Here is a 26,400-nt window from a genome sequence, read left to right on the forward strand (position 1 = left end):
ATCCGTCCGTCCGTCCTTCCGTCCGCCGAGCGAGCGAGCGAGGGTCCGTCCGTCCGTCCTTCCGTCCGCCGAGCGAGCGAGCGAGGGTCCGTCCGTCCGTCCGCCGAGCGAGCGTCCGTCCGTCCGTCCGTCCTAACCCTGGAACTAATTTCATACTCCTCAATGATGGTTGAACAATAATATTTCAATGCAGAAACAATCCTCATTTTGTTTACTCAACTCTATTCCAGTTGTTCTCAACCTGTGGGTCGGGACCCCAAATTATTTTGGGGGGGTCCCCACATGATAAGCTTAAAGTGCTGTTGAGTTTTTCTCACTCAACAGTAAACAAACCAGCATGCATAACGTTTAAGTGTATAGAGGGTATCTGCACATTTCTATTAATTTAAGGACTTTTTAATAGCTCTAAAATGACAAATTAAATATTTGTCAAATTGTCAAATATTAGAGGCAGAAATTGCTCACAACACCTCGCAACGAGAGGCATTGTGAGCATAATATAGATCGGCTATTTTCAGAATAGAACGTCTTATACAAAATGTAATGCCTCAACTATTAGGGGCCCGATTTTGAACGTGGTATGCTATGCACTCGCATAATATTTAAGTCCGGTCGCATATGATTGTGGCGAGCAACACCCTCATATGCGTTGTTTTGCAATTAAGAAGTGGGAGCTGAGTCATATCAACGCGCTGTGCGGCGCCCGCATGCATATTTAAGACAGGGGGGGGTGGAACATATGTAAATGAACCTGAAGCGCCCAGAGCTATTATGATCATCAAGTTTAAAAATAAATAACGCATAGCCTTAGACGTGCTTCGATCACCTTCTATGCGCTAAATGACATGTTTATTCCCCCTGGGAGAGGATGCGCCGCTTAGCCGTGCGCAGGCATTAAGAACCAATAGCTATATTTGTTCTATTCTGTCAATTCTTGTCAAGACATATTTAGACATTTACATTTGTAAAATTAGACATGTGTACATATATTAATGTTTATCCATTATCAAACAAAATGAGGGGGATATATTTTATTTTATTTAATTGGTTCCACCAGAAGATTCTTTTCTTTTTTTCTATTTTTTTTTCTCGCCTGCTTTCATTTGTGGCACAAATTGGCTGGAAAGGGAAGAAGAATTCCACAGGTCATGGAGTTTTTATTTTATTTTAAAAATCGCCTTAGAAATCAGGACAAATTAAATAGGCCTGAGCAGGCACAGCTCACAAGCAGGGCTGCGCCTCCGATTAAAAAAGAAGAAGAAAAAAAATATATATATAAACTGAGCACATTTCGATTTTAGGCCAAACCTCATTTGAAAAAAAATATCAAGAGTATATGAAAGCCTTTTAAAACGTTATAGGCTACTACTGGAATCTTGCTACAAAAGAATTAATTACATCTTGCCAGAAAGACGCAGATTTAGATCAAACTAATTAGCGGAGCATGCAGCCACAGCTGGTCTGCTCTGGAAAATTTACATTAAACATGGTTCTCAGCAAACTTATGATTACTGTGTTCTCACCTCAAAATGCATGGATTCATCATTAATTCTTCATATGGACCGGATCACACTGCAGTGGAGGCAGTTAACTTGAGGTACCGACTAACAAATGGTTCACATCCAGTAGGTCTTTATTGCCCTGAGCGCAGGTCAGCACGACCACTCCACTGCGCAACAGGCTCTGCTAATCAATCAACCATGCCATCATGCCATAATACTTCATTTGCTTATTTTACTTGTTAAAAGCAACATTTTATTCAGAACTGACAGTAATATTGGTGCAAAATGTAAATGTTTAATAACGTATTTTTTTACACACAAAATGAGGAGGAGGCAGTGCCTTTCTGTATTAATTAATATGCCACTTAGTTTAATTTGTTTAACCGTAACCCCAATTTTACAAATTAAAATTTCTTAATAATCTTTGAGACATGTTCAAACGAAATCAGCAACAAAATTATTATATTATAGCCTTCTTCTTCTCTCTCTCTCTCACTCTCTCTCTCTCTCTCGCCGCACACACAAACACAGCGATGCTTCTCTCTCTCTCGCCTTTTTTTCTCTATAAACAAACAATGTCGGTTCTAATAAAACAGACCTTATTGAGTGTGAGATATTTGCAAGTGTCATCCTCCCTGTTCAAGAACAGGTTTTAGGGAATGACGGACGAGCTTCTGATTGGTGAATGTACATAGCGGCCGAAACTGCGGTCACGCTATCCGCTTTTCAGGTAAAACACACCCATGCATAATTCTTCCGTGCGCTTGGCGCACAATTTGATCAGCGCAAATCACATAATCAGCTGCTGATCGTTATTCATGCGTCAAATGCAATCGTCGCCTGTCGGCATCTCCTTAGCACGGCCCTTAATTACCGTCTTCTTAATCGGGCCCTTAGTGTTCGTCAGGGTGGGAACCTGAAAAGGTGAAAAGGTTGAGAACCACTGATTTATATCCCTTCAACAGTTTATGCTGTAGCTCTCTTCAGGTCGACTGAATAAGCGATGTATTTTATTTTTTTATTTTTTTTAGGGGTGAGGGGCAGGGACGTGCAGTGAACGTTAGAGAGGCAGGCAGGGGCTGAAATTTCGAAAAAGGCCTTCTGGCGAAAATACGTCGGCTATTTTCGGTGCGTGATAACACACTGAACTAAGCATAATCAATTTCTTTCACCATAGTAAAAACTGAATTCATGGTCTGAATCAACATGCTTATGGGTTGTGTGCTCATGCTCAATCATAAGCGGGATAATCATCATAAGTGTAATCAACATCGACATTAGACATTTTTTCACGAATCCAGTCCAGATATTTGTGGACATTGGCGTAGACACCAGGTTTGTTGTTCCGAACACATTGAGGCCCCCAGCTCACCAGACCAGCGATGTAATGAATCCCTTCCTGTTCACACACCAGAGGACCGCCTGAATCACCCTGGAAGGAAAAAAAAGAAGGAAAAAAAGTTTGTTTTCTTTTTATTAGGGGCCAAGCAGGAAGTGCCTAGACCAGGGGTCTCAAACTCAATTTACCTTGGGGCTGCTGGAGGCAGAGTCTGGCTGAGGCTGGGCCGTAGCCTCAGCGCACATGCACGCGTGCGCAGCACGTGCATGTTGCGGGTGCACATGCACTAATAAAACAATTTAGTGCATGTGCACTAATTTGTTTTATTATTATATTGTAGTTTCATACCAGTCTAACAACTACTGTATCTCCCCATAAAAATAAAAATAAACTCCAATCTTCTCAAATGCCCAAAATAAGATGAACAAGGACCCTGGTTTAAACAAGTTTTGTTTAACTTATGGAACATGTACTGTACTGTTAACTGTACTGTATTATTAACAGTTTTGAGGTTCATATAAAACTCCACATTGACATTAAACTTTCATATTAAGGTGGGGGCCACAAAATATTGTCTCGCGGGCCGCAAATGGCCCCCGGGCCGCCAGTTTGAGACCCCTGGCCTAGACCCTATGGGGCTGTTAAGTCTGACATCATTTTGTAGGCAGAGGAGAACTTTTGGCCCCAGCGCCCGTGAATCTTTTTACTATTTTTACTATTTACTAATTTTTCTTCTCTTTGTTGTTGAAAGCAAAGGAAAGTGGTAGAATTATACTTTAGTCGTTATTTTTGTCTCGGATCTGTTGAAATAGCGAGGGACAGATATTGATAATAAATCTGCTTGGAGGTCTGACTACAAAATGATGTCACGGCTTAAAAGCCCCATTGTTATTGCCTTTATTTTTCTTCCGCCGTTTTTCAAATAATTATCTCTGCTGTGCTGACGCTTTTTATGAAACACGGCAGAATGGTAGAGGGTCATGAATAACATTAAAAACATTGGTTAAAGGGTGGCGCTTTAGCACTCAATTGAAAATCCAAACTTTGAACAGATATAAGTCATGTCACTGTTTGACCTACAACCATGACACTTCATTACACACATCTCCTCATGCCGAACAACTTTAAGGCTGTGACATGACCTTTAGATCAGTTGTTCTCAACCTGTGGGTCGGGACCCCCAGGGGGGTCCCCAAATTATTTTGGGGGGTCCCCAGATGATTAGCTTAATGTGAAACATTGTTTTCTCACTCAACAGTAAACAAACCAACATAATGTTTAATTGTATAGAAGGTATCTGCACATTTCTAAAGTGACAATTTGAGGACCTTTCAGTACCTCTAAAATGACAAATTAAACATTGGCCAAATTATCAAAAATTACAGGTAGTAATTGTGAAAATAGCCGATCTACATGCTCACAACGCCTCGCGTTGCGAGGCTTTGTGAGCATGTAGATCTGCTATTTTCACAATAGAACTGTGTTATACAAAATGTAATACCTCAACTCTTAGTGCTTGTCAGGGTGGGGGGTCCCCAGTTAAAATATGATTATTTTGGGGGTCGCGGCCTGAAAAGGTTGAGAACCACTGCTTTAGATAACCCACCATTTTGAATGATATAAAAAACTGTTAAAATGGGCATAAGTCATGCCTCATTTGGCCTGAAGACATGCAGCTTGCTTACACATGTGCCTTGACTGGTCCACATCTTTGTTCAGTAAGCTCCGCCCTTAGATTTTCCACCATTTTGAGCAGTTTGTTAAACACTTAAACCTGTTTCTATCCTGGGATAGGCTAAGTGTAGTATTGCAATAGTGTAATACGTGTAATAAAATAATAGGTGTAATATTGTAAATAGTTGTAATGGTGTAATAGGTGTAATAGGTGTAACAGGTGTAATAGTGTACTACTGTAGGTGTAATGATGTAATGTGATAAGTGTAATGTAATTGTGTAATAGTGTAATTAGGTCAGGGTGGGTGAAAGTTCAATCTTTCATGTTTCTATGGCTTATAGTACATATTGCTTATACCGTATTTGCCCGAATATAGGATGATATTTTATTCTAATAAACATATACTCAAAATAGGGGGTCGTCTTATCTAGTTTAATCCAAGTTTACTCCAAACAGCAACTGTAGCTAACGTTGCTATAGCTGTTTACAGTGATCGGCTATCGCTTTCTTGCGTCTGGCGCACAGTGTAGAGAATGGAGCAAAGAGACAGGATGCGGCCGCTAAGCTTGATGGGAAATGTAGTGTTTTTTATTCCCCAGCGAGGCAAAAGACCTCTGTGAGTAATGGACTGTAGTCTACTGTGATACACATTATGAGGAGCCGATTTTCACAGTCTGAATTGTGAATGTTTGACTTTGATAATGTAATACAATACAGCTGAATGTTATCTCTTTTCTATAATAATTTTACAATAAAAAATGTTGTCTTTATAAATAACGTAATAATATTAATATAGTATTAATATATATATATATAATGTAATATTTTGTCTTCAACAATTGTTTTCCCCCAAAATGATAATTGAAAAATAGGGGTCGTCTTATAACCAGGGTCGTCCTATATTTGGGCCAATACGGGTAGTTTTTTTTTCTCCCCCTTTGTGCTTTAGTCTATAGCTTGGCCCCATTATCGCTGCTTGCAGCTATATCCATATATATATATATTTTTTTAACGAGCAGGTCATCTCGGGCATCCCAGTACAATAGAATTAATACATTTCATCAGGTTAAATGGGTTCACGCACGCACGCACATACTTTGCAGGCATCAAATTCTCCCTCCACGTGTCCTGCACAGATCATGGTGTCGTCCAGTCGGTCTCCATAGACATCTGGAGCCGTGCAGTTCTGCTTGGAGATCAAAGGAACCCGAGCTTCCAACAGCCTGTTTGTACGTTTTTTATTCCCTGAACACAGAGACAAAGAGACAAAGAGACACACACTTGACTGATCATGAAAACTTAAAGGGACTTTCACAGTGGCGTCAGAAAAAGCTAAGGTATGGCAACATGACCTGGTGTCTTGCACGCGCGCCTTCCTTAGCAACAGGCATGATACATTTATTTTAAGAAGTACATTCTATTTTTTCCACCCGTCTCTACCGTTTCTTGGGCTGGATATGGCAGCCAGGAACCAGGGGCATAGTTCCGCCGATTTAAAATGATTCCAATACGGAACTAAAACTTCCTATGATTGGCCACTAGTTGCGCTGTTCCCCCCCCCCCCCCCCCCCCCGGCCGATCGCAAAAAGAATTGTTCTCCATTGGACCCCATTCATTTTCCCCTTTCGTTTTCTAACCTTAATTAACATTTTCATACATACTTTATGGTTCCTATCGCTAGTTAAAAAATGCCTTTCAATCACGATGATATGCGTTTTGTGAAAATAAGGTCCCATTTATGTTAAAATTGATGATAAAGTTGTGGGGGGCGTGGCCAACTAAACTGATACCAGCCGGCTGTGTTCTTCTTTGTGTGCTGTATTTCGGGAGGCTCCGACCACATTCTTCTCCCATGTATCCCTGCGGTTGCACGTGACCGTTGGCAGCCAATAGCATCCTCTGGTGCTTTTACAATCTATGATGGCGACACCCATGCCAAGGACCCAAAATGCGTCATTTGCGCTGCATAGAAACCAATGGCTTCGCTTTGTCCATATATTTTTTACAGTCTATGCCTGGAACAGTTGTTCAAGTGCAGCTAAACTTGGCATGTTAGTAAACGTGCCACAATTAACAATAATGCATTGCACCTGTGCAGCTGACCTGCGGAACCTGGGAATATACCATTTTGTCAAGATGGGGAGAATACAAGTGTGGAGAATGTAATTATAATACCTTGTTAAAGTGACCATTTTGTAAAATTTTGCATTTGTAGTTATTTTACTGTAATTTAACAACATAATAACCAGCACAGATAGACAAAGAGACATTCATGGATTTATATTTAAAATTAAATTTTATTTCCCCCCCTGGACCCAGGGTATGGCAGCTGCATACCTCTGCCATACCCAATTGACACCCCTGCTCGCACAGACACACACGCGATGTTTGTTGCCATTGTGTGTGCTAATGGCTAGCAATGTTGTGCGCACGGAAGAAGCCACAAGTAGGCAGATCCACTGATCAGGACCCCCAGGGGGATCCCCAAATTATTTTGGGGGTCCCCAGATGATTAACTTAATGTGCAACACTGTTTTCTCACTCAACAGTAAACAAAAACAAACCAACATAAAGTTTAAGAGTATATAGAGGGTATCTACACATTTCCAAAGTAACAATCTTTATTTTCACCTAGTAGTACTTCATGTCCATAGCTAATAAGTGTTGCATGCATTAGGCTATTCAAAAGCACGTTGTCCCATCAACTAGCTCTATCTATGCCCAAACACTCGAGTGGGTCCCGTGTTGGGCACTGTCCGATTTTCTGGAACTGCCAACTGTTAAAGAACGTACCCTCTTTAGTGCGCCCCCATCCAGAGACCACACACTCCATGCCATCAGGGAAGAGCTGGTTCGGCAGACAGGCAGTTTTAACATAGAGGGTTTCCATGGCACAGAGAGGACTGTAGGTGACGTTCAACTCAAGCAAAGCTGACACACAGAAGGGTACATTATTAGTATCTCTGACTATAGACAGGTGGGAAATTGACATGATAGTTCAGTTGGTGATACAATCACGACATTTAGCAACATGTGACCTTCATATGACCCTAATTGATAATCAATCTCAGGCCACGAAGAATTCCTACCTTTTCAAGATTGCCGTCAGTGTTCAAAACGGCTCCAATAGGGGCTATACGTTTTAGACTATATCACTTTGCTGGGGCTGTAAATCTTTGCTTTCCCCCTCATTTTGCAATGAGAGAATTATGTTTTATAGGGGCGGCATAGCTCAGGGGTAGAGAAACCATTATTAGAGCGCTAAGGGTTCCCGAAAGGATCCCAGTTCGAATCCAGGCTCCCCCTGAGTTAATGTCTAAGAGTCCTTCAGCAAGACTCTGAACCCCTAATTGCTCCCGGGTGAGTAGGTTGGGGCCTTGCATGGTTTCCTCCGCCACCGATGGGTGAATGTAATGCACCTTGGATAAAAGCACTATATAAATGCAGCATTTACCATTTATGTTCTGGAAGTATTTCTAGTAAGTATGATCATAACATTAAGTTCCAATATGGCTGGCGATTAATTTCAGAAATGTACAACTGTAGCACATGTATTTTTGTATTTATTAATTAAGCCTTGCCGAGCCATGAGGCCCATAGGGCAGGATCCTATCTCCTGTTTCTGTAGCATGAGGCATTGTATTAATTACCATACACATAATCCATTTATGGCACATTTCTAAAGTGATTTTGTAATGATTAGAGATTACCGACTATGAACAAGTGAAACCGCTATGGCAACAATGTCAGTATCTGAGCCGCGAAACACTGCCTCAGTTACTGACATTGTTGTCATAACAGTTTGACTTGTTCAAAGACTTGGCTTGAATTAGCTTTGGATTTCCTTTGGAAGGGGGAAAGGACCGCAGATGGATAGCCGTTCATGACATTTCACCAGCTATTGGATCAAAGTCATCAGGTCTTTGCTTCTTTCATGCATTCAGCAAATGCCATCCAGTTTCATCCTTCCATAGAAAAGGAAAAAGGTCAGCATGTCTCCATTCCGACATGTCTCCTTTCCGACATGTCTCCATTCCGACACTAACCCTATCTCTAACCCTAACCCTAAACCTAACCTCTATGGAAGTGCTGCCACTCCGACAATAAGAAGTCACTGTCTGAGTGAAGACATGTCGGAATGGAGAGCAGTCACCGGTGGCCATTTTGAAAAGTATGGTGCCCTATTCCGTTGGAACCTATAGGTAATTAAAATGTGTATGTGCCATTACTGGATTCTGTGTATGTAATTAATACAAATACATGTGCTACACAGAGAACAAAGGGGTTCTACAGTGCACGTTAGCCTAGACGGCCAGTCTGGTGCATCACTCTTTTGCATACATGTGCTACACGCTCATGTGGATTAACCATAAGCAGATGTACATTTGTGCAATTTATGGGCAGCCATTTTGGAACATATGCAGTCATATTGGAACCTAATGTTGTTTTTGGTCTTACTTGGTAATGAGGGGGAATCAAAGATTTACAGCCCCAGCAAAGTGATATAGTCTAAAACGTATAGTCCCAGTTACAGCCGTTTTGAACACTGGTGGCCATCTTGAAAATGTAGGTATTCTGCTTGGCCTAGCTGGGGTTGATTATCAATTATGATCATATGAAGGTCATTGAAAAATGTCTTCATATTTATGTCAATACATTCAGAATGCGAACTGGCTTGACAGTTCAACATGTTGTGTCAGTGACGTATGTAAATTCACTCACCAACATCATGAGAGAGAGCAATGAGCCGCCCATCACGGGTCTTTAATTCCCGGTAATCAGGGTGTTCGATGGCTCTCACAACAGGGATGACCTGGTCAAACTCTTCCTTTTTCATAAGGAACACTCCCCCCAAGACCACCTGCATTTCCTTGGAGCTGTTACTGAACAAAGATTATGTTAAAAATCTGATAAATAAACTACGCATAAAAAGTTAGGAAACTTAACTTTGGTCCTTTATATCTACTCTTTATTAATACCAATTGTTACTGTGTTTATATCATTTTTACCCTAACCCTAACCCTAATGAATGGAATAACATCACCGATGTTTCTGGTTGACATTGGCACATTTCACTCAGGTTTTTTTCATCTCACTCATGTCACTTCGTCTGCTGACCTCACTCAGCAACTAAATAAAAATAAAATAAACGAAAATACAAATAAAACAATTCACAGTAGGTAAGCAGTGATCACCCCATGATGTGCACTGCAATGTAGTTTCAAATGCATTACATTGCAGGCGTTTTTTAGAGTAAAAAACTAAAAAAGAAGACATGTGTGACATGCATGATCTGGGCAGATTGCCCCAGGAAATGTGCCAATGTGAACCAGAAACATCGGCAGATTGCACTCCTCTGAAATGCATAATTGCATAAATATTGCCATCAAATATGGATGAATAATTGAGAGCAGCTTACATGCAGTGAGCAGCAGTGAGGACCCAGCAGGATGCAATGAGGACGCCTCCACAGGAATGTTTGAAGGGCTCAGATGAACCTTTGGTTCTGCGTTGCAGAGACACCTGCCATGGATGAGTCCCAGGAGCAAACCCTCTGCCTCCGCGGACCTTTTTTACATCAGGAGGCTGAGCTCTGCCACACTGGGAGAACAGGGCTGGATGGAGACATATGGCATGAGAGTTAGGGGTGTGTGTGTGTGTGTGTGTGTGTGTGTGTGTGTGTGTGTGTGTGTGTGTGTGTGTGTGTGTGTGTGTGTGTGTCGTCGTGTGTGTGTGTGTGTGTGTGTGTGTGTGTGTGTGTGTGTGTGTGGGGGGGGGGGGGGGGGGGGAATTTAGTCAGTAACCCTAACTAAATTCGGACTAATGAACCTTCGGATTGATGGGCAGTCCCCCAAGGTACTGCTCTGTATCAGCTATTATAGGAAGCGGCTCTATTTGGAGGAGGCGTTGTTTCCTTTACCCATGATTGTTGTCTTCTATGTTTGACTTGTATGCCAACAGTATTGTATGTAACAACGTTCTGCCCTACATGCACTTTGTAACTGGCTGTTTTCCTAATTATCTGACTGCACTGATATTGTTTATGTCCTTTGTACATTTGTATACTTCTGCTTATGTGAACATAAATAAATATTTCAGTGTGTGTGTGTGTGTGTGTGTGTGTGTGTGTGTGTGTGTGTGTGTGTGTGTGTGTGTGTGTGTGTGTACAATTATCTCCTTCAGACTCCAGATATCATGTTATGTAGACGGATGCCAGGTCATTGTTGACCTGGCATCCTATGGTTTGTATAGTTTCAATGTACAGATTATTGTATTCTTGTTTTGTGTGGTTATTCTACTGTTAGACCTAGACTATTTCTATGCATTTGACATATTACCTTGTGTTTTTGTGTATCTATCTATCTATCTATCTATCTATCTATCTATCTATCTATGTCAATGTCGAAGTCATTGTTTGTTACCTGAACAGATCACCTCTTGTCTCTCCACAGTTCTACCAGACTGCATTGTTACACACTCCCCCAGTGACGCCTCCGATCCATTACAGGAAGATGTAATCATCCATACAGGTTTACGTTCAGAACCAGAAGTCCATTTTGTGTCAACAGCAGAGCCACAGCCCAGCTGTCTACACACTACAGATGATGATTTCTGGTTCAAGTCAGATGTAAAATCAGCCGCTGGTCTCCACTCTTCCTGGTATTTCACCTCCAGTGTACCAGTACAGTTACTGATTCCTCCCACCAACCTGACACCACCAGACTCTGTACAGAGACAATAGAATTAACTGTACAAAGTACTATTACTTTGATTAGAATAAAAGCTTTCGGCTACAATCTATAATGTGTGAGCGAACGAATGAATGAATGAATGAATGAATGAATGAATGAATGAATGAATGAATGAACGAACGAACTAATGCATGAATCAATCAATAAATCAATCAATGCACAAAGTAACAAATGCGAGAAATGAAAGCCTAAAAGAGAACGGTCTGCTTCAGTTTGTAAAACCCAGGCTTGATCATAACACACGTGTCGTCACTTGTCAATCAGACACAGCGTACGTGACATTAAGTTGATTGAGAAGGTAGGTGGGAATGTACCGCCCCTCCGTCAGCTTGACCAGGACTAGTCGTTGTCCCTCCAGAGGACTCAGCTTACCACCACCATGAATCCGTCAATTTTTGAATTCAGTGCACAAAAATAAATACCCCTAGGTGCAAATTTTCACGCTTTCTGCCGGAAGTGAACACCTTTTTCCACATAATTTTTCTCCCACTAATACAGGAGAACCTCCCTGTGTGACAAGAGAAGATCTGCCCCATGAAGACCAGCCACCTAAGCTGGAACTTCTACCCACCAAGATGCAACAGATACATTAGTCATTAGACGGCACTAGTGGATGGCATGGTGCTTGTGCAGAAGCTGAGCAAAAAAACAACGACTTTAGTGACAGTCAAGGATCTGAGTGGCTTCTTCAATGACAGACTGATGCAACTAACACAAGATTATAATTCTCTGAAGAGTGCAACCAGAGATGAACAAAGACAAGGAGAAGCTTCTATTAAGTAGTCAGAGATGACACCAACATCAAACACATAATGTGTTATGTGTCTGATGTTGGTGTCAGACCAGGCTGATCTGACTGACTATCTTGCTGCCAAAACTCTAGAGTACAACAGATCTTCCAAGCTGATCATCACATCTGCTTCTAGATACATTTGGAGCAACAAAGACCTGGTCTTTGAAGAAAATAACCACGAAGAAGCAGACACAGTGCTGATCCACCAGGCTTTGCTGGCTTCACAGCAAAAGCCACCTAATACACAGTTGGTATTTCCCTACCCAGATAAGGACATTTTAGTGCAGGTCAAAGCAAACTGTGACCTCTTGCTGAAGAACACGTCCATTTCTATGGCCTCTGGTGTAGACTGAACCACTGTGGCGAGCTCTAGGTAAAGAAAGAGCAAAGGCTTTGCCAGCCTTCCATGCGTTCGCTGGGGTTGACAACACAGGGAGGTACTTCTGTATAGGCAAGGCAACCTGGCTGCAGATATACCTCAAAACAGATTAAGATCAATGTTCTGTAGATGCTTTTGGATGAAGCAGAAGTGACAGAAGGAATGCTGTCAACATTGGAGTCCTTTGTATGTGCAGCTTGCAAACATAGGGCAGAAAGTGACAAGCTCCCTCCAACACCTGGAGCTCTGAAGCAGCACATCTTGAGAGTCCATGTCCAAACAAGGGCATGCATGGGCAAAAGCAGCCATTGCGCTGAAGGATCCACAGCTGGATCCCTTGCAAAATGGGTACTTCAAACACTTGATTGCCATGCTGAAACCAACAACCACAGAAGTCCTCCCAGCTCCAAAGGCCATCCTTGAGATGGTCCAATGCAAGTGTAAATCTGACTGTTCTTATGGCAGATGTTCCTGCAAAGCTAAGCCTGTACTGACATGTGTCAGTGCAGCAGCCAGTACCAGAACGATGATGATTCCCAAGCTGTGATGCACAAAAGTGATGATTATGATGATGCATAGAGACTTTCTATGATTACACATGTCATGATGTTTAACATGGTTACACAAACATTTAAAGTTCACAGTTATAAAACAACGCTGAGTTGGTATCTGACCGACTGCCTGGGCTGTGTCCGTTTTTTACCCATATGGTGGATTATGTATTGATGATACAAAAAAAATGAAATGATAACTTGGACCATTGGATTCCTTGACCCTGTTCCAGCTTATTTAGAGGCCGAGATATTACAAAACGTAATTTTATAGTGGCCATTTTGTAAATTCCAATATGGCCGCCATAAACACATCTGGGAAAATGGAAACATTGATTTTCTGATTCCTTAGACAATAACCTTTCCAAAAAATGTATAGTTTTACAAATCTTCAAAGAAATCCAACACAATAGATAGATAGATACCTTTATTTTCCCAAGGGGGAAAATCAGTTGCCCAGAGGCAGCAGAGCAGTATAAGGCTAATTACAAAGTTACAGAGAAATCAAAGTGACCGTAACAGTCAATGCTAGTTACTGCAACAAGTATCTCACCATCATGTCAAACACAAGCAAAAATACTCAAAACTACTAACACAACCTAATAGTCTAGAGTGTCCAAAGGTCAGTGCGATCATGTAGAAAAAAGAAAGAAACAAACAAAGAAAGAAACAAGAGAGGGTGACGCAGCAAGACGCACAAGAGCCCCCTCCCTGGAAGGTCCTTAGAGGTCAGAGTCAGTGCAACTAAAGTTCCAGTAAGAAAGGCTACCGTCGTCCTAGGTTAGGAAGGTAGTCCTCTTCAATCGACCGTTGTGTGTCTCGTTGTACAGCAGCCGGTACAAAAGACTTTCCTAGTCTCTCGCATTTCCGTCCTGGGTAGGCAAACCGGTCATTTCCTATCTTTTTTTTTTAAACATGTCTTTATTGATTTTCACATTGTTGAGAAATAAATTGTACAAATATAGATGTCTTTTTTTTTCCCCCCCCATCCCAAACACACTCATGGCAGTACAAAATCAACATTATTTAAAGGAATAACAAATTACAGAAACATACAATAAAAACAATAGAAATAAATACCAACTAAAATAAAAAGGCAAATACAAATTAAATAAATGAAATACAATGTAAATAGATGAAATACAATGTACAATATCTCTACTACAGTTCCAACTTCCCTACCCTACAACTGCTGTTTTGAACTATTACTCCACCGCTTCTTCAATGTTTCCATTATGCATGAAATCTAAAAACCTCTCCCAGATCTTATAGAATGCAGCAGGTTTCTTCTTAATTACATATGTTAGTTTCTCGTATGCTAGACTGGAAGATAAATTCCTCAACCAAAATCCAATCGTGGGGGCATTGACATTCTTCCAACATAATGCGATTGAGCGTCTGGCCTCAAGTAGGCAGAGATCAATCATTATCTTTTCATTATTTTTTAGTGTGCAGGTTAGTGGGTAAATACTGAGTATACATAATTTAGGACAGAGAGGGACTCTCACTGACGTGATTTGAGATATATACCGCACCACCGATTTCCAGAATGATTTAACTTTCTCACATTCCCACAAGCAATGGAATAGGGTACCTTTATGTTCACTACACTTATAACATGTATCTGGAAAGTTAGGATTGAATTTATTTAATTTCTCTGGGGTTATGTATGTTCTCATTATCCAATTGTATTGAATTAGTTTTAATCTGGAATTGATAGTCTGTGTTTGTGCCTTGGAACATATTATACTCCAGTCAACTTTTTCGATGTCCTCCTGTAAATCCTGAGACCACTTTAATCTTGTACTCTCAGAATTATCTTTATGATTACCTTCCAGAATGCCATACATTTGAGAGACCAACCCTTTCTCTAGACAGTTCTGTGTGGAGAATTTCTCGAGCACAGAGAGGGAAGGTTGTTTTGTATTTTTTAAATGTGAACAAATAAAACTTCGGATCTGAAAATATTTGAAAAGGTGCTTTTGGGGAATATCATATTTCCTCTTTAGCCCTTCAAAAGACATTAGATTGCCATCCTCATATAGATCTATAATTTTCCATATCCCCCTATTGAACCATAATTTAAAACCTGAGTCCTTTCTAGCTGGGATGAAATGATCATTTCCCCAAATTGGGGAGAAACAAGACAACTCAGGGGTATCTCCTAGATATTTATGGACCTCAAACCAAGTATTAATAGTGTTGATGACAAAGGGGTTAGTCACTGTCTTTTTTAATTTTTTAACCGGAGCTGAGTAAAGAAAGGAATCCAAAGAGATTTCTCCTGAGGATTGTTGTTCAATTTGTACCCAGGACGGTTCAAAATCTCGAGCAAACCAAAACATTGCAGCTCGCAGCTGGGCAGCCCAATAGTACCACTGCAAGTTTGGAAGTTGTAATCCCCCTCTATCATATGGTAAATATAAAAGAGAGAGTCTCAGTCTGGGCTTTCTATTATTCCAGATATAATTTGTGAATAGCTTTTTTATTCTTTTGAAGAGATTCAGAGGAGGAGCTAATGGAATTGACTGGAAAAGATATAAGAATTTGGGAAGTACATTCATTTTGATTGTATTTATTCGTCCAATTATTGAGATCGGTAAGGTTGACCATCTAGTGATGTCCTCCGACACCCTAGACATCATAGGCTCATAGTTAGCTGAGCTAAGTTGTTTTATCTCCGGCTTGATTTTAATACCCAGATAAGTAAATCCTTCCACCGCATTCGTAAAAGGGTGCGCCACTTTTGGATTTCTTCTCTCCTGTTCATTTAAAAACATAATATAAGACTTATTTTTATTCACCTCGAAACCCGAAAAGCCACCGAACAGACTGATAAGTTCTAAAAGGGCAGGGATCGATTTGGCAAGGTCTGAGAGGAATAAAATTGCATCATCAGCATATAATGCCAAATGATGTTCCCGCTCGTCAATTTTAATACCGCTGATCATAGGATGTGACCTTATTGCTATAGCAAGCGTTTCAACTGAAATTACGAAGAGCAAAGGAGAAATGGCGGAGCCCTGACGAACCCCGCGGTGTAATCTAAACGGCAAGGAGGTCAGGTCATTTGTACACACCATTGCCGATGAGTCAACAGTAAGGATGTCAATCCATTTACAAAAATATTCTCCAAACCCAAACCGCTTAAGTACTTCCTGAAGATAGGACCACGAGACTTGGTCGAACGCCCGCTGGGCATCAAGCGACAGTACCGCTTTATCAGGGGCTCCTTCATTTGTATTAATTATATTGAGCACTCTTCTAACATTGTGGAACCCCTGTCTTTTAGCCACAAATCCATTCTGGTCATTCGATATAATAGAATCCAAAACACCATCTAGTCTCATAGCCAGGGCTTTAGCTATAATCTTAGCATCAGAGTTTAATAGTGATATTGGTCTGTAAGACCCACATTCAGTTGGTGGCTTCCCTGGTTTCAGAATAAGTGTTATTAGTGCACTCTGAAGTGAGGGAGGGAGACAGCCTTGTTCAAAGGATTCTCTATACATATCGAGCAGTGGATTAATTAACTTATCTTTGAATAATTTATAGATGTCAATTGGGATCCCATCCGGTCCTGATGCTTTACCCCCGTTCATACTGAGAATTGCATTGGAAATATCACCCGCTCCTAATTCCTCGTCTAGGTTATGTTTATCAATTTCAGAAATACAGGGGATATCCAACCCATCTAAGAAGGTCATCTGGTTTACTGTATCTGTAGGTTGGTGAGATGAATAAACCTCCTTGTAAAAGGACTCAAATGTTTGATTAATCTCCTTAGGGTCAGTGGTTAAAACCCCCTTTTCACTTCTGATCGTACTTATTGCCCTTTGAGAATCCAGCTTTTTAATTTGCCAGGCCAGTAATCTGCCAGATTTTTCCCCTTGGTCATAAAAGTTTTGCCTAAGCCTCAATAGGGAATTCTCAGCTTTAACTGTGGATAGCCCCTCATATTCTGTTTTAAGAGCCAATAATTCCTGTTTTGTTTGGGTTGAGTTGTCTAAACTAGCAGCCATTTCCAATTCTTTAATTTTGGACTCCAGCTCTTTCATTCGCAGTTTAAATTTATTAGATTTAGAACTAGTGTAACTTATCATCTGTCCTCTAATACAAACTTTAAAGGCCTCCCACCTAATACTCGCGGAGGTTTGGTCTGTATTTGTAGCAAAATAACAATCAATGTGGGAGTCCACATGCTTAATAAAGTCAGGGTCTTGCAGCCATCTAGGCTGTAGGCGCCATCTTGTGGATCTTTTAGGTAGCTGTGAGTCCTTATATGTCAAGGAGATAGGAGCATGGTCTGATAATACAATACTCTCATAATTACAATTTTCAACATTAGATAATAAGGAGGTGGAGATAAGGAAAAAATCTATTCGGCTATAAGTATTATGTGTTGCCGAATGACATGAAAATTCCCTTTTTGTTGGGTTTTGAGTCCTCCAAGGATCACATAGGGCCAGCTCTTTCATGTATTGTTGTAATTTCTTTTTGCTTTGTGGGTGAGAGGTATCTAGTCCTGTGGAACGATCTAGCGGGTCCAAAGTAAGGTTGAAGTCCGCAGCCATTAAAACTTTACCAGGAAGGGAAGCAATTAATAAAAATAGATTCTCAAAGAATGAGGGGTTATCATCATTTGGGCAATAGGCGTTCACGAGAATAATATTTTCACTCAATAGAGTGCCCTGCACTATGAGATATCTACCAGCTTTATCTGTAATTGTATTAGTAACCTGGAACGGTATACTTTTATGAATCAACACCAAGACCCCTCTTGATCGCGAGGGAAAACAAGACGCCACAACTAGGCCCGGCCATCGCCTACGCACCTTAATTATATCCTCACTAAGTAGATGTGACTCCTGGATGAAAACAATGGATGCATCAAGATGTTTAAGCCTAGTAAAAACTTGTTTTAGTTTGGTAATCTTAGCCATTCCCCTTACATTCCAGGAAGTCACCTTCAGTTCTCTAGTAGGTGTCATCCGTTAATACTATGAGACAGGATTATACCAAATGTCAGTACCTCTATATTGTATATACGCCTGCTGCATTCTGTGTGGAAGTCGATCAAAGGGCAAGATTGTCGTTGGAACTGTATTGTGACATAAGAAAACAGAAAAATTACAAAAACAAAAAACTGCCATAACAAATACCCTCCGGCTGACCCAAAAACCCTATCAGCCTCTTCAAACATCCCCCCTCCCCCTAACTTGGATTGAGATTACAACTCAAACTGATCCAATGCAAGCAAGGGAGCAGTTAACCAAGCTAAGCCTTCTGTCCAGAACCAAGCTAACTTAATCCTAAACTAACCACCCATCCCCGTGGCTCCCGACTATGAGCCATTGCAAAACAGCCCTTTCCAGGCATAAGATAAGGAAAATAACCATACACGCAAATATTAAATCAAGTACCCTGTACATATTATACCCATGTGGACTCTATTATAATATAGGAGTGGGAAAAAGTTATAAAATGATAATCATAACAAAAATAAATAAATCTGTTCACCTTTTACGCTGCATTGCAAGGCTTTTAAGAGGCCTAATGTAACTTTAGTATTCAGAACCTTTGATACGTTAAATTAGCAATTAAGAAGGGCTTTATAATATTGCAAAACAGAAAAATAAAAATAAAAATAAATAACAATACGGTGACCTTGGCCTTCATCAATAGAAATTAAATGTGCTGTTAAATGCACAACTCTCAAAGCTCAGTGTTGTAGATTAGAATAATAAAAAAATAAAAAATAAAGAGTACTCATAACAATAGAGCTCTGAGGTTCAGACTCACATTTCTGAGATTAGAACAATATTAAAACAAAATGTAGATGACTGTCCGGGTAAAATGACAAAAACAAAGAAAGATCTTTAACATATAACATTGGTGGGTACTCAATGCTCTTCAAACGAAGAGACCAGCAACTTTAGAACTAGCAATATAGAAATGTCCAATAGAAAAGACCTATCCTAAACTAACCATAGGCCATATTATCAAAAGATAAACATGTCACCTCCATATAAAAAAATAAAATATGGGAAACTAGGAAAGGAAAGAAAGAGAGAAAAAAAGAGGGGAGAAAAGACAGAGCAAAATGACACCCACACACACACACGCACGCACACACACACACACACACACACACCAAGACAGGACAGACAAACATATAACAGATTCACACTTTACGTCATTGGCTCTTCTTTCCTCTGTGCAACAAGACTTGGAATAAACCTTTTACTCTCCATCTTCCTTGGTGATTCCATCTGTAGTTTCTCCGCGATGTACATCTGAAGGTTCTTCCTGATGGATGCCCTGGACAAACTTCTCAGCGTCTTCAGGTGTCTCGAACTCACGGGTCTGTCCATTCATCCATACACGCAGCTTGGAAGGAAAGAATAGTCCGTAGCGGATATTCAAAGATTTTAATTGTTGTTTTATTGGATCAAATCTCCTTCTCCGACGGTGAAGCTCTGCCGACAGGTCTGGGAAGAACATCACCTGGTGGTCGCCACACATTACCTTCCCCTTGGCTCTCGCCGCCTTCATAGCCCTGACTTTATCTTGGAAATTCAGAAACTTCAAGATGAACACTTTCGGGGGCCGTGGGCGGTTGGAACGCCATTGACGCTCGCGTCCTGGTAGCCGATGTGCCGCCTCGATGATCAAAGGAGCTGGGAAAGTTGTAGCCCCCAAAGCTTCAGGTAGCCATTTAGTAATAAACCCTACTGGGTCATCTGCTTCTACAGGCGGCAAGTTCACTAACCTCACGTTGCATCTTCTTGATCTATTTTCCATTTCGTCGATTTTATTTGTCAGGATATCGATTTGTTTGGCTAGCATGTCGACTTTGCTCTTCTCCGTGGTAACTGTGTCTTCGACATTGCTAATGCGCTGTTCTGCCTCGTCCATGCGACTCGAAAAGTTCCGCACATCTGCCTTTACCTCTTTAATCGCCTGAAGAACCCCCTCAAACTTTGAGTCAAAGGCAGTCTTCATTGCATCGAGTCTCTGTATGATGTCCATGTTTTGGGACTCGTTAGCAGCCGCCGCGGTCTTCTGGAGTGCAGCTGAGTTATCACGTGCAGCAGGAACGGCCAGGCTAGCCTCGGCTGTTTGGTTAGCATCACTAGCAATGTCCTGTTGTTGTATGCTAGCTGGGTTGCTACTGCTAGCCAGCTCGGCGTCCTCCACAGCCAAACCAGTGTTTGCTCTCGTCGTGTTGCGTCTTGTTGGCATGATGTTGCAGTACAGTCGTACAGTAAACGTTCAGCCGTTGGAAATTGGGTCTGTTTGCTTGTAAAAAATATATTTTACAGGAGTTTAAGCCACTTTTGTCGGGAGCTCACGAGAACTACGTGTGCTCAGCTCAGCGCCATAACCACGCCCTGTCATTTCCTATCTTACTCCAGTAACTGAAGATCTCAAGATGGAGGGGGTGGGAGGAGTTCTTCAAGATGGAGTCTAGCTTCTTAGCCGTTCGCTAAAATACATAAGGGACCTGACTATAGGGGGGTGCGAGACCCCCGGCTCAGAAAAGATATGGGTCGTCGGGGGCGCGTGACCCAAGACTACGGCAACACTGGTAGTGAGTCATTGTCGAGAACAGATTCAGAATCAACGGATCATCCACAGTGGGAGGCACATCCCATGCACGTTCCACTTCCAGCTAGCAGTGTGGACATGGAAGCGTTGCTCCATGTCGCTCCATGTCAACAGACAAACACAGTGCACAAACAGCATGGATTACACTTAGAAACACACTGGAACAATTCAGAAGCACCTAATTTGAAAATGTAACTAGTACACTTGTCTATGTCAATCTGGCATTAGTAGATTGTTTACTTCTTGGACGTGCATTTGTGGCAGGTTATTTAATATGGGATTTTGACAGCTTGCTTCATCCTCCTCTTAACGGAACGCTGTTCCGGCCGTTCCGGCTCACTTTCACCCCTGGCTGTAGCTCTTTACAGACTACCTCCGACAGAACTTAAAATGAAGATTTGTTCAAGCTAAACTTATAACAAACTGTCTCAGTATCACGTTCAGTCTCTGTTCATATGCTGTTTGTTTGTGTTGCCCTTCTGCAACCTGGCGTTTCCCAAGGACCCTAAGCACAACGGTTGGTCAAGGAGGTAGAGAGCGCTACACTAATTCGAATGACACCCGCAAATGGAAACAGGCTAAATTCGCTTTGTCTTAATGCGCATTTCTGATAATTTGCTTCCTATTTTCGAATACGTTTATGGAAACACAACTATAGACACAACCTGACTGTATGATACTTCTCATATACTTTTCATAGACACACTAACCTGACTGCACGGATTAGGCTGTTAGGCCAGATTTTTGCCATGAAGAAGAATAGAATAGAGAATAGAAATGACATAATCTATCAGTCAAGTTCTCCTTGACAGTACAAAGGCTCTTTGCGCCCATACATGGTTTTACATGCGAGCCCACACTGTTTCGTAGGAACAATATTTCTAGTTTGAACCATTGTTTGTCAAATGTGTCAAAAATGTTTAGTCGTTTGTTTGTGTTGTTTACCTGTTGTCTGGACTGTTGGTTGAACCTGGAGAGCTGAAGAAAAAAAAAGAAACAAGGTTTACTTTTGTTTTACCCTCTGTGTCTTTTGAGATTACCCGTGGGTGGATCGTGGCGCAGCATAATATTCTATGAATTTTCAAAGGTAAGTTAAAACGTTCAGATTCGCTGGCAAGGGCAGCTATAGATGATGTTTTAACGTTGGCAGCCAATGTTAATAACTAATATGAATCATTATGATTAACCACTGCATGTCGCATTAAAAGGATTTTGGGTATCATAAAATAATAACAGCAATACAGGAATGTAAAAATTGCTATCAGCCATAACAGCTTGAAGTGATTATTTCATCTAATTATGTACATACATTCTCATAATACAGTGTTGTATGCCATAAACCCTTACCCTTGCATGACTTAATCTCACTCCAACCATTTATAGTACAAGAAGCTTGATGAGTAACTCCATCCAAACAACGATATGAGACCTTTTCATGGAATGTGTATTCCACCTTTTGTGGATTCTCAATCTCAGCATTTGGAATGTTAGGTTTCTGACATTTAACGTCTGTAAGAAAATGAATGGTATTAATTTGAGGTCTTCACAGTATGGCTGTGACCAGATGCAGTGTGACCAGATCAGTCTACCTTCACACAGGGGTTGTGGAGTCCACCCAGCCTCTGTGCAGGTGGCTGTGCTGCTGGCAGGTCTGTAGCCTGCTTTACATCTATAGAGGAAGGTATCTTCCAGCCTGTTTCCTCCAGTGTAATCATTCCAGTCCAGGCCAGGCTCATGAGGCTGATCACACTTTATTTCTAAATGAGAAAGAGAAGTAAATGTTAGTGGGAACGCTGTGTAGAAAAGCTACATTTATGACTAGAAAATATTGTTCCTTCGAAAGAGTTGTGGGCTTGCTTTAAAGCTATAATGCAGGGGTCTTCAACAGGGGGTCCGCGACCCCTAGGGGGACCGCGGAGGTACTGCAGGGGGTCCGCAAAATTATTGCTTAAAAAAAGAAAAGAAAAGAAAAGATTTCAAAAAAATGTTTTTTTTTTTTTTTTTCACATTTATGTTAAAAAAATAAATCATGATTCTAGCCATTTTGAATAGCTTGAATACATGAGTACTATGCAATTGACATATTGTTGATATTATTGACATTGGTTCTCAGTTAATAAGTAGTATGTTTAGAAATGGTAGTGGTACGGCCCACCCTGCTCGCTGTAACTTGTACATGTTTAAAATAAAAAATATGTCGTAGCCCCGACCCCCACCCTACGAGTTGGTAGGGGGTCCCTGCTCCATCTCCCCATCAGTTTGGGGGTCCCCGGCCTGAAAACGTTGAAGACCCCTGCTATAATGTGTAAGTTGCTCAACTAGTGGTCAGTAGCGGTATAGCAAACTGCGGTTGCGTCTGCTTTTTTCGCCGCGGACCGGGCTTCAGACCACCATGATCACCGCCTCGCCACGCATCTGTAGAGGGGTCTCGCATCCCTCTACGACCAGGCGTTCGGGAGTTACGGACTCCTACACAAGAGTAAATGCTGTTGTCATGTTGAGGCAAGCTACTTTCTGAAAAGACAGCAAGACGCGCTGTGATTGGCCGGCAGTGTATGATCCGCGCTGTGATTGGCGGTAGTGTATGATGACGTAATTTTGTCACGAAATCCGGTCCCCGGCCAGGATCATAGAAAACATATTTACAGAAGGCTTTAGGGGCTGAAATTCACGGAGTGGGTCTTCTAAAACTTTAGTGAATTAATAGATCAAATTTAAGATTTGTTTAATTGAAAAAGTTACAGAGTATAACTTTAAGCCAAAAAAACAATGGTATAATATAGTGATATTTGGACTAACCCTCTACAGTATTTCATCATGAAAATGTGACTTTGCATGTATGTTTTAGAGGCAGAAGAATAATTTGCATAAAACTGCAATATTCATTGAATTATTAAAAAAGAATGTTTCAATTTACCAAGAATCCGATGAGACAGATCTTTAGATATCGGTCCAAAGTTCACAAGTAACAAACAGTGTCTTGCCTTGTAGTTTATCCCTGTGCTTTTCTGTGCGTTTCCATTCATCCACCAAAAACCCGATGAGACTGGCTTTGTTGGCAACGCTGCAGAGAAGTTTCCTCCACTGCTGGATATTGTGGCCAGAAACAATGTTTTTGAACTGGATCCCCATGTCTGCACCTCTGTTTGCCCTTTCAGAATTTTTGATTGACATGTCCTTGTAAACATCAAAGACAATATCAATCCTTTCACTATCACCACCTTCATGCAGGACCTTGGCCAAGGATGTTTCTGCCAGCTGTGTAAATGTCTTGTCATTCATTTTCATTTTTTGCACCAGGCTCATTCCATCGATGATGGTTGCTGAAGGTTTGGGGATTGCTTCTGCTGGGGCAACACTCTTCTCCAACTCTCTTGCTAGAGTTGCTTTGTTTGTCTTACGAAGTGATCCATCCCCATTAGCTTGGGTCCATGGCACTGGTCCCAGGGGATGTGCCAACACATCTCTCATGTGTAGTTCTCGGCTGAGCCAAACAGATTCCTATCAGCCTTCAAAACGACTTCCTTTGCTTGCCCTTTGCTGCGTGTTTTTTTCTCGATCTCTGAGAATGTTTTCGGCTTCTTCTTTGTGATCTTGTCAAAACATGTTGTAGTTGGTGGAGTTGCCTCAAGATGTTCATGTTTGAAGGCTTGATAGGCTTGCTCTCCTATCTTATGAGCATCAAGTAGGTCATTACCAAAATCTGGAGGGACAACAGTTGCTGTTGACAAGCTGACAAACTCACATTGGTCTGGACTGAATGGATTCAGCCAGGAGTTCTCCAGGATATCAAAAATGGACTCAACATCAGCCTCATCTCTTCTGAAGTCTGGATGGTTAAATTGAGTATCTTCTTTACCCACCATCTCCCTCAGCTGCCTCAGGAAGGCACTGCGGTACTCTGAGGTTAAGTAATACTTGTAGACAGCCCCAGGCTTGAGGCTGAACGCTTTTGTTCCACCAGATGTTTGGGTGTCCTTGTTGACAGTCTCCTCGATGGTCTGGTCAACAGGAATTCGTCCAAAAGGATTTATTTTACCAAGTTGGACGGAGAAGCCTCCTTGCAGGAAGTGGGCATGAACTTCCGGGTGATTTGCAGGTAGCTGCGTCATTGAGGCATAATAGTATGACAGGTAGCAGGCATAGTTGACCGTGTCATACGCAAAACACCAAGGGATCATCTTTCGGATGCATGCAAGGTGAAACATCCAGTTACCTTCCCTAGACGCACGGATTAAGCCCAGCATGATGTCTGTCATAACCAGGTAGGACATCCAGCAAGCAGAAATACCCTTTTGGTTTCGGAGATGGTCAATGGTAGATGTGGAAAAGCTGTAGAGTGAGGGCGAATGCATCTTTTCCAAGAAGCTCTGTGAGTGATGCCTGACAGATATTTTTTACCTTTGAAGCTATCAATGCTCATCAGGGCTTCTTCCATGAGGCACATTTCTGTTGGATGTTGCTCCTTTAGCCACAGAAGGAAGCCTTTCCAGGTGAGCCTCATCAATGCTTCATATAAAAGCTTGTGCAACCTGACAGCAGATTATATCTTCTGCCCTCCATCACACCAGATACTGACCCTTCGGCAATAAAACCAGACTCCACACAGAAGTCCCTCAACCCTGCATCTTGGAATCGTTTTCCCAGAATGGACAGCAGATTGCAAATGGTGTGGAACACTCCCATCCTGATGATAATGTTCTCGAACTTGTCATCATTTTTCCACATTATCTCTGCTGCCTTGGCGTACAGTGCTTGGTCAAACACAATGACAATTGTCTTTAACTTCAGGGACTCCATGATGCCTAATGTTTGGTTTAGCATCTCATATACAGTAGATAGGTCTGTAGCAGGAGCATTTATGGTTGGCCTACAGCCTACAGTGTCCTGGACCACCGTGACATTGTTGGGACCTGGATATTGAAGCCAGTCCAGCTGCTCACAAACTGAGCTTCTGGGGCAGTCATTCGAGCAAGCAGCCAGACAAGGTTCTTTGCATTTGCATCCTGGACTTGTACAGTAGTGTCAGCATCTACACTTGGGGTGTTTGGTGGCCCCACTCTCTGTCCAGAATTGTAGGTAGGTAGCAGCAATATTTTGGGGCTGATACTCCTCTTCTTTGACTTGGTGATTGTAGGCATGATCCTTGGAGGTGCATGTCCAATTACTTTTGCCTGGACAGCTATGCCATTGACTCGGTGAGAGGTTCCTGCTCCACTACATGTTTCCTCTAGCCGGTCTATGTTGTCATAAGCCAGGGTGGTGAAAACATTTGGGTAAATGTTTGCTGGTAGTGGTAAGTCGTCTTTTGACAGTTCCATCTTCTGCAGACAGTGCTGTGTCAATCTCTTCAAACTGTGAATGCGACACACTATGTCCAAGCCGGTTCAGAGTGTGCACCAATTCCGTGTTTCCTGTCAAGGACTTCACAGCAAAGGGCAGAAGTACGTGTTTTGGTGGTTTGATTCTGCCACAAGTGACTGCAAAGACAGAGTCACTGCCAAAGGAGGTGACATGTCATTTTACTCTTTCAGATGGGTTTACTGAGTTTCCACTCCGTAATGTTTTCAAGAACTGACTAATGGATTCGGAAATTAAGAATTCACCTTGTTCTACATCAGGTGGCCAGACTTGTTTGGTGTCTAGCTGCTATTTAAAGCTATACTGTGTAAGTTGCTAAACTAGTGGTCAGTAGCGGTATTGCTTTTTTATTGCGTTTTTCACCCGGAGTCGCCGCGGACCACCGCCGCGGACCACCGGAGCGGCGCCGCAAACCACCACGACCGATACAAATCCGT

General features: G+C 41.7%; 1 protein-coding gene across 2 annotated transcripts in view; it reads right to left on the reverse strand.

Moving 5' to 3' along the window:
• Positions 1–1,197: 1,197 nt before the first annotated feature.
• LOC308300732 (uncharacterized protein) overlaps positions 1,198–26,400 on the reverse strand; it is a 52,741-nt gene continuing 27,538 nt past the window's right edge. For both annotated transcript variants that reach the window (XM_080744625.1, XM_080744626.1), the window contains exons 8-16: positions 22,192–22,359; positions 21,950–22,111; positions 21,548–21,580; positions 10,939–11,241; positions 9,936–10,131; positions 9,239–9,399; positions 7,310–7,447; positions 5,613–5,761; positions 1,198–2,934 (exon numbers count right to left, since the gene is read on the reverse strand). In XM_080744625.1, coding sequence (XP_080600751.1) covers positions 2,734–2,934; positions 5,613–5,761; positions 7,310–7,447; positions 9,239–9,399; positions 9,936–10,131; positions 10,939–11,241; positions 21,548–21,580; positions 21,950–22,111; positions 22,192–22,359 — 1,511 coding nt within the window. In that variant the 3' untranslated portion in view covers positions 1,198–2,733. The remainder of the gene's footprint in view (positions 2,935–5,612; positions 5,762–7,309; positions 7,448–9,238; positions 9,400–9,935; positions 10,132–10,938; positions 11,242–21,547; positions 21,581–21,949; positions 22,112–22,191; positions 22,360–26,400) is intronic.

Source organism: Nannobrachium achirus, assembly GCF_963921795.1.
Source record: "Nannobrachium achirus genome assembly, chromosome: 16".
Taxonomy (NCBI): domain Eukaryota; kingdom Metazoa; phylum Chordata; class Actinopteri; order Myctophiformes; family Myctophidae; genus Nannobrachium; species Nannobrachium achirus.